We start from the raw sequence: 10090 nt of genomic DNA on the forward strand, positions 1-10090 counted from the left end.
AGGGACTCTCAAGAGTCTTCTCCAATGCCACAGTTCAAAAGCATCAGTTGTTCGTCGCTCAGCTTTCTTCACAGTCCAACTCTCACATCCATACATGACCACTGGAAAAACCGTAGCCTTGACTAGACGGACCTTTGTTGGCAAAGTAATGTCTCTGCTATCTCGGTTGGTCATAACTTTCCTTCCAAGGAGTAAGCGTCTTTTAATTTCATGGCTGCAATCACCATCTGCAGTGATTTTGGAGCTCCCAGAAATAAAGTCTGACACTGTTTCCCCATCTATTTCCCATGAAGTGATGGGACCAGATGCCATGATCTTAGTTTTCTGAATGTTCAACTCTTTGCCACCCCATGAACTGCAGTCCGCCAAGTTCCTCTGTCCATGGAATTCTCCATGGAAGAATACTGGAGTGGGAAGCCATTACCTTCTCCAGGGAATTGAACCCAAGTCTCCTGCATTGCAGGCAGAGTCTTTACCTTCTGAGCCACCAGGGAAGCCCAGGAAACGATTCTATGTACCCTCCATAGCAAAACTGTATCATAACTAGAACAGGTGTTAAAAAAACAAATGCACATTATTTGCAGATATTATTTTGACCAAAGTAATTTTGGTGGTGATCTACAGATAGTACCTGAATATCCCAGGTAAGAATTTTTAAAGAGTCCCAGGATTTCATGTTCTGTGTCTACTAGAAACTGGTATATACCACCCAAGGGAGAACTGATACTTATAGGATCAACAGAGTTGTCTCTCTAAATATCACATGATATCATTTATATGTGGAATTTTTTTTTTAAATGATACAAATGAACTTATTTACAAAACAGACTCACAGACATAGAAAACAAACTTATGGCTAGCAAAGGGGAAGGATGGGGGGATAAATTTGGAATTTGAGGTTAACAGATACACACTACTATATATAAAATAGATAAACAACAAGAACTTACAATATAGCACCAGGAATTATAGTAAATATCTTGCAATAACCCACAATGGAAAAGAATTTGAAAACAAATGCATATATATAACTATAACTGAATCACTTTGCTGTACACATCTGGAATACTGTAAATCAACTATACTTTAATAAAAAAATTTTTAAAAGCTTTATCACTTATTATGGGTCATATGCCAAGAATCAGATGGTTCACATGAAATCACTTTAAAATGGAATTCTATAATTCCTTATACACCAGAATATAATTGTGGACTAGGACAATGATGTTATACAATTTCATTTACTCCCTCTGATGATCCATGTCTTAAACAGCCACAGTTTTGTATACAGGTCAAATCCCCGTATTTAATGTTGTTTATGTCAATATAAAGAAAATCTTAATAATAATTTTTTTATTGCCTTGCCATTGACTATTTGAGACTTCAAGACTTGTTTAAATAAAAAAGTTACATACTGAATAACAACAGAATTTATTGTAACTAACTTCTCAGAACTATAAAATGTGTTACTTTTTCAACAAGTTCAAAATACCTTTTAGAAAAACTTACTAACCTGGTCAAAAATCATTACAAATCTTTTAGGATCTTTTTATTAGACAGCAAATCTGTTTTAGAATCTTAATAAAGATCAGTCAAAATAGAGCCAAGGTACAAACTGAGAATAAAAGAACTGTGTTGAGGCTACTGTTCAGACTATATTTGATCACTTGATTAAATTTTTAATGTCAAGAGGTTTGCTCTTTCTATAAAAATTAGTACTGCAACCTGGTGTTCAGGTACCTTACCCACCAAGTTATGTGTCATAGAGCTTCTTATACACAGATAATTATCATTTGTAAGGATATCAGCTACAGCCTTCTATAACTAAAGAACTTCAATTCTGCATTAAAATTAAGAAAGGAAATTGGTTTATTAAAGCACAATTTTAGAAGATATTATTAAAATACCTAAAATTAATAGACATTAGCCAGGGGACTTTCCTGGTGGTCCAGTGGTTAAGACTCAGCATTTTTACTGCTGAGGTTCAGTTCTTAGTCAGGGAACTAAGATCCCACAAGTTGTGCAGTGTGGCCAAAAAACAAGCAAGCAAATAAAAAAAGGTATCAGCCAGAAACAGCTTCCCAAGAGGAGAGATGGATAGTCTGCAATTTATATTACTTAAAATCATCAAAAAAAATACTATCCACTTTGGAGAAACAACTCTGATTAGGGATCTCATGTAGATAATACCAAATTCTCTGGTCCGAAGGCTCTACAGCAAAGTCATCCTTTTGTACTCTAACTATATGCAATTTCCAGAACCTTCTGGGCAATAGGCTGCTTATAGAGCAAAATGATAAATACTTGCTACTATCAGCAAAAACTACAATCACATCTTAAAAGTAATTACATTTTATATCTAAACAAATCCACTAACCACTCAGGTTTAAGTCTTTAGACATTTTAAAAACTGCCATCTGAGGAGTAACCATTGTCATGGACTAGTAGGGGTCATTATCACATCTGGGACTCAGTGTGAGCATTAAGTGACTTTGGCCAATCATGGGGGATGTGTTTTATCTTCCGTCCCATTCTGACAAAATTGGATGGAGAGCCACTTCCAGGGCAATTTGCTCATCACGGTCAGGGTGTTGAGGAACAGACATCATGCCTCTATGCAGCAGCTGTTTATACTGCCCTAGTGCAACTCTGTTAACCTGAGCACAGAGAGCTCAGCATGGACACCACATGTATCACACATAAAGCACAGACTGTAATCCAGAGGTGGGTTTCCACAAAGTTTGTTTTGTTTTAGCTTGGCCATGCCACATGGGGCGGCGTGCAGGATCTTCGTTCCCCAACCAGGGATCAAACCTGAGCTCTGGCAGTGAAAGCACTGAGTCCTAACCACAAGACTGCCAAGGAATTCCGATTAACAAATTATTATTAATAATATCAGTACCTGTACTTTTCTTTCAGACAAATTTGTTATTTATGTTTCATTAGTATTCAAAAGTAGTTGTATCCTCTCCAATCAATGCCCAATATGTTATTTCACCAAGGAAAAAAAGGTAGGATAGGCAGTCTATGGAACCCTTGAACCTACAGTAAACTACAGATCAGAAGTGTGAGAGCCCATGATTAAAGATACAATGTGCCACCCACTGCAACCCAGTCTCAAACGGAAACCATCTACAAAATCAAAATAAGTAAGATACACCAAAAGGTATCACAACTTTTAAGACTTCTTTTTTAAAGTCCTGAGCTGATATTAGCTATTTATACAGTTGGAATTTTAGGATTTTAAATGTTAATTCCCTCCTTGGAGTAAATACTTGAAGGTTTTAAACCAAAGTTATAATAAAGTGAAGGAGGGCTCAAGATTCCAAGTTACTGACAGGCACAGGCAGTGGAACTGCTCACCAGCCTGACCGCTGGCACAATGCTCACCTTCAAGAAGGTGACTATCTCTGCAGACCGGATACTCTCCCCTTAAAGAGCCCCAGGAGCATGTCCTGTACGTTCTTCCAAGGTTTTGTTTTATACCAAACTCGGGAAATCCTTCCTTGGGTCTTTGCCTATTTCAATCTTCTGTGGACCCAGAATAAATGCTGGGAGTGGGCAGACTCCTCATGAAAACTTATTACATAATTAAAATGATATCAAGTCAAGTCTTAGCTTTTTCTTCCTTAGTTTTGGCAATTCTGATTTTTTTAAGCTTTAATATAGAACTTGTTTTTTATTCCTTTGATTATTTGCCATTTTTTCAGGACTTTATCTCATTCCTTACAAGTCTTTACACATGTGGAGACAAAACTGAATGAAAAAAAGACTACCATTACTAAGATATTAATGACTACAACTACAAAAAAATTTAAAAATCCAAACCAACTTTCAATTCTCAACTTTATCATCACAATTCACTTACTTAATAAGGTTCTGGAAAGCATAACCATCTGTCCACTGTTCAGTAAACGAAGCCCCATGTCGGACTGTGGTAAAGTGGCCCAGTCTCAAGCGATCTTGCATGCTTTTATCTCTACATGCCATCTTCTCTTGTTTTGACTTAGGGGAAAAGGACAAATAGAAAATAATCGTATTTTCCTACAAGAACTCAGATGCAGGGCTATGTTTGTTTTTTGTACTATACTGCTCTAAGTTTAGGACAACTGGCTCAATCTACACTGATTTCAGGAAGTTCCCTAAAGCTATAAACATTTTATATAACCCATAAGCATTCTACATCAACATATACTAACATACATTTCTGTTATAAATGTGGAATTTCCCTTCTATAAAATTAATGAATTAAGAGATGAAGCAAAGTTCTCCTCAGTATCTTTGACATTAATAAAATAATTCACTTCACTTTTTATCAGTGTTCCCTGTCCCTTTAATAGCATTTCAAAGATTTCAGCAAAAAAACAAACCACTAGTCTGTCTCAAACCTCTAGCTTATAATAATTTCATTAGGAAGTACTGTCATCTTCAAACTTTTCACTGTAAGATAAATAACTACTGGAGATATGTTTTATAAATTTTAAGACATTAATTATTTATGATATATAATAAACAATTAAATATTTATTTCAATAATTATAAGAAATAATTACTAAAGGCAAATTGCAACTAATCACTTACTATTAATATAATAAAGGAGGCATCAGCCAATTAAATAATCATATACAAGTAATTGCCAACTAGTTTTTTAAAATACAAAACACTTAATTATCACATTATTATATATATAAATTACTCTAAATACCATATCTGAAATGGACATAAAACTATTGCTAAATGTCTGTATTAATAGGATGTGCTGTGTGCTCAGTCACTCAGTCGTGCCTGCCTCTTTGCAGCCTCATAGACTATTGCCCACTAGGCTCCTTTGCCCATGGAATCTTCCAGGCAAGAATACTGAAGTAGGTTGCCATTTCCTACTGCAGGGGATCTTCCCAATCCAGGGATCAAATCTCTTGAGTCTTCTGCATTGGCATGTGGCACGTGGGGTCTTTAACACTATGGCAACCCAGCAGCCCTTTCCTAAACCCAAAAGCCCTTTGTTGGTTTTTTGTTCTTCTTTCCAAAGAAGAGACATGGATTTACATAAAGGTTTCTTACCAAAGAAGCCAGGCACACCCATGCCCACATAAGACAGAGAACTAAAGCTGTGGTCAGTCCTTTCCTACTTTGAAATACTTTCATTTCAGGTAAAATGTTAGAAGTCACAACAATGGCACACCCTAAGCATCTTGGAATACAGAGTTGAGGCCACTACTTATCACTTACCTTTTCTATAAGCAGTTTCTTGCTCATTGTCACACATCGATTTAATCGTTCTTTGTATTTCTCTAACATCTTTTGCTGTTCATCAATCTGCCGTCTCAAATCACAGTTGGCCTTCAATGGAAAAAAATTTTTTAAATTAGCTCCAAGGAAGACAGATTAATACAAAAGCAGTTTCTAGGGAGTCTGAAAAGCATTTCTTTTGTTAAATTATAAGCAAAACTGAGATTTAAAGAGATAAGAGTAACTATGTCTTTAAAAAAAGAAGGTAAATACTTTGTTCCTTGATTTTCTTTTAATAAACTTATCATTTATTAAAGATGAATTCTGCTGCTAGAAGTAGGATGTTTTTCTACTGGTCATACTTTACTCCTCCCCAAAGCCAGTTACAGATAAATCCAGTACCCCACACATGCTAATACTGTCATAAAATAAAAGAAAAAATCTATCATGAATGAGATGTTTATTTAGAATTCATTTAAGTAGCACTTTAAAGCATTTACAGATTAAATACTTACAAAGGGTGAATAAGCACTACTAAAAAAACAACACATAATGTTCTGTATGTTCAATTGTTGCTCTTCTGTTCTTCCTTCCAAAGAAGAGACATGGATTTACATAAATGTTTTTTACCAGAGAAGCCAGGCACACCCATGCCCACATAAGATAGAACTAACAAACAAGCTGAATACAAGGTCTTGGTTCAAGAAAACCAGAATGTAAATACACAGTTGATTTAGCTGTGGTCAGAAGGGTGGGCTAAATACTTTGAAAAATTCAAGACTCCTACAATAACAGAGAAGCGAAGAACCACTAACCCCAGGTCAATTTTGACTTGCAACTCCTGAGTTTACTCTTGTGTTAAACAAAAGATATCTACTCTTTTGGCAAATAAATGATACTATAGCACACTCAATTTTTGAGACTTTGAAGCTTCATTTTAAAGTGACCATTGTGCAACAGTTTCCATCTCCAAGTATCTACTTTCCTCATAATTTCTTCCTATTAGTTCTTCTAAGAGAGCTCATGAGTTCCATGGACCACATTACCAAAGGCCAAGTACAAGGACATTTGGTTAAATATGTCTAATTAAAAAATCTGCAAGCCAAAGATCATATAATGCATATATATGAAGTCCAATCTACTTTTGGAAGGTGAACATCCCTTAAAATCTATAATCAAATTTATGGAATCAATCTCTGGCAGTTTATTTTAAATTTTAAAAACTCTAAATTTTTGTGGTTTCCAACACTAATGATTTTGTGTTCAGGTTTAAAATAGCACCTGACTAGCAGGTCCTGATGCAGCCTTACCCAAACATCTAACTAAAATGGAAAAACTCAATCAATGGTCCATGACTGTCTGAAAGGAGACAAAAAGAGTAGTGGTTATTCCCCTGTCCCTCCAAATCAGAAACACAAGCTCTCATCAATTTGAAAAAATGGCATCTCTCCTTTGTGTCTTCTTTTCTGACATAACCATTCCATTGGCACTGTTCTAGATCCAAAGAAAGACTACAATCTTCAGAAAACAAAGGATTAGAAAGACGGGAGTGGCAAAGAGGACATACCGTTTCCTGGGAAATAAAACCATATTTTTAAAACTCCCCAAAATAATCCTAAGTTAGGGTCAGTTTTTTACATACTCCATCTTCTCAATCTTAAGAAAATCAGATGATGAAGGAAGAAGACAAGCCCATGATCCTTTTTTAGCTCAGCAGAGCTACCCTGGACAAAAATCTTAATTTTTTGGTTTAGATTAGACAATTAGACTAGGATTTCTATAAACACACAATATCTAATTATAAACCTTGGCAATTCAATGAGCACCCAAGTGAAAAGAAGAGACGTTAAGAGCAACACCAAGCAAGTATACATGCTAACAACGAAAGATGGAAAATAGGTACTGAGTTTAAACACGGCTCTTCTCACTGAAGGATGGAGAAAAGCAAACTAAGAAACAAAACCACTAGGCCTAAGGAAAAATGTTTCTGAATAGAAAAGGGAACATCAGCTTGAGAACAATAAAAACACTGGAGATTAAAATGTTAGCCAATTTTATTTACAAATTGGTAGTATTTATGTATAGATGCATTCATGTACAGGGACTTCGATGGCAGTCCAACAGTTAAGACTTCATGCCTCCACTACGTGGGAATCCCTGACCAGGTAACTGCATCCTGTATGCTGCGTTTTGTGGCCAAAAAATAAAAATAAATAAACAATTTCTTTAAAAAATTTTATATATGCTATAAATAGATCAAAAATTACTATAGTAAATATACCAAATGTTTTAATTGCAGTTAATGGAATTATGGGTGTCATTTTATTTTTTTTTTTTACTATTTTTACTATTCTCTAAATTTATTATAAAGAGTATGTGTTGCTTTTTACAATAAGAAAACAATAAACCTTAAAATATTTTTAAAAGGGTCAGTCAATATGCCAAACTGTATATTAAAAATTATTTCAGAAAATATCATGGTATTACTGTATAGCACAAGGAACTCTACTCAATATTGTGCAATAAGCTATATGAGAAAAGAATCTTAAAAAGAATGAATATATATATAACTGAATTACTTTGCTATACATCTGAAACATAACAATGTAAATCAACCATACTCCAATAAAATAAAAAATTTTTTTAAAAATCATTGTATATTTTCTAGAGGTATATTTTAAACTCCATAGAGCTACTTTTAAAGTTTCTCTTGTGAGCACAAAACACTTTAGACGAATAGGTTATAAAAGATATAAAATGCAAAACCAGGACTGCAAAGTACTTGTGAAATAGTTTTTAAAATTCAAATACACATATATGTGGAATCTAGAAAAATGGTAGAGATGAACCTATTTCCAGAGCAGGAATAGAGACACAGACGTGGAGAACGGACATGTGGATTGGGGGGTGGGGAGTGGGGGGTGAGGAGGAGAATGGGAGGGTGAGACAAACTGAGAGCCTGGGATTGACACATACACACTACCATGGGTAAAACAGACTGCTAATGGGAGGCTGCTGTAAGCACAGGACGCTCAGCTTGGTGTGCTGTGATGACCAAGAGGGGTGGGATGGGGGGTAGGAGGGAGGTCCAAGAGGGAAGGGATATATGTATGCATATAGCTGTACAGCAGAAACTAATACAGTATAGCAATTATATTCCAATAAAAAAAATCAATAAAATTTTTAAAAATTCAAAGACATTAAAAAAAAATTTCCTTGAAATGGGAAAACAACACTCTATATACATATTCTCACAGCTTCAACTCTCCACAGATATAGTCCTCTAGTATATATTTAAATACTAAAATTCTACAATTAAGATGTCCAATGTAAAGGTACCATTTGGAATATAGTTTGATCCTTGTTACCTACTCAGATTCCCTCAGATCAAAGGAAAATATCCAAATGTCTACATTTTAACTTTATTATTTGGTTACAGTAATTATCTCCATGATATGCATGTAATTCACACATATAAATATAGATAAATCGATCACTGCTTGTTATAAAATCTCGTATGACATTTTAATACTTACTCTTAATAAATCATCTATTCTTCCTTCCTTCTTCTCTAAATCAGAATTCTTACTGTTTTCTAGTGCAGATATTTTTTCTATTGTGAGGTCAGACTACAGGGATAAGCAGAAAACAAACTCAGGATTAGTCTCAAAATATTACATGTCATCACATTTTTCTCATTACTTTTCTGAAAAAAAGCACTTGATGACACAACTAGCCTGGAATCACATGGCTCAAGAAATTAAATCTGCCTTTCTCATCTCATTCTTTAAGCATTACGTTCTGCTATACTTGTCCTTCAAAAATATATTAACTCTGGAATAAAATATATGAATTCTCAAAATACTGTGCACTGAACAGTACAGAAACATACTCTCTAGAAATGAAACTAACTGAATAGAAAAGGTCATCAGAGGAGAAAGAACCCAACTCTCTAAAGAACAAACATGCCACCTAGTGGAAACAGAGCGACCAGAAGAAGAGAGATGAATGCTCAACTACCGAAGTCTATTCAACTACTCAAAAGTTTAATTCAAATAAAATTAAAATCTGCTCCTGAGGGCTGTTTAGCTCTTGTGACTTAAGAAATTCTCCTAGATTGCCAGGCATCCTGTCTTGAAGGTAACAAGGTACCAACAGGCTTCAAGAAAACAAGGTATAATATTTGGTGAGCTCAACACAACAAAATGAAGGATATATCCACTATCCTTTTCGCAGATATTATTTTTGAATATTCACAACATTCCCTAAATTAAGGAGTTTCTGAAGACTGTTTAAGGAAGAATTATGTTGGTGTGCCACGTGTTAAAGAAGTTTAAAACAACAAGGTTTTACTGTGTATCACACAGAACTATATTCAATAGTTTGTAATAAACCATAATGGAAAAAGAATCAGAAAAAAAAAGAATACAGACACATACATATATATACGTATAACCAATCACTTTGCTATGCATGTGAAATTAACACAACATTCTAAATCAACGATATTTCAATAAAAAAGATTCCCTGCCGCCTACCGTAAGTACTGTGCCAACAAGTGTTTTGTAGACACTAAGATGATGATAATCAACCACATTTTATAGATAATTTGAACTGAAGAAAAATGAGGCCCCAAAAGATAAAGCATAAGTTGCAGAGCTAGAACCTGAATCGGGGTCCTGAGTTCTCCAAAACAAGTGCTTTTTTCCTTGATACCATGCTGCAATATAATCATCTCTGTCCATAATCTTTCTGAATACATCAGAAAGGCAAAGAAACACCTCAAAAAGTTAAAAGCACCTTCCAAAAGACTTGAAATATTCATAATGCAAGTTCTGAATACAACACACACAAATAAAGG

General features: G+C 34.8%; 1 protein-coding gene across 2 annotated transcripts in view; it reads right to left on the reverse strand.

Moving 5' to 3' along the window:
- TLK2 (tousled-like kinase 2) overlaps nt 1-10090 on the reverse strand; it is a 127337-nt gene that overhangs the window by 45380 nt on the left and 71867 nt on the right. For both annotated transcript variants that reach the window (XM_010856463.1, XM_010856462.1), the window contains 3 exons: nt 8766-8858; nt 5230-5340; nt 3869-4005 (listed from right to left, as the gene is read on the reverse strand). In XM_010856463.1, coding sequence (XP_010854765.1) covers nt 3869-4005; nt 5230-5340; nt 8766-8858 — 341 coding nt within the window. The remainder of the gene's footprint in view (nt 1-3868; nt 4006-5229; nt 5341-8765; nt 8859-10090) is intronic.

Source organism: Bison bison, unplaced genomic scaffold (genome assembly GCF_000754665.1).
Source record: "Bison bison bison isolate TAMUID 2011002044 unplaced genomic scaffold, Bison_UMD1.0 scf7180017864371, whole genome shotgun sequence".
Classification (NCBI taxonomy): Eukaryota; Metazoa; Chordata; class Mammalia; order Artiodactyla; family Bovidae; genus Bison; species Bison bison.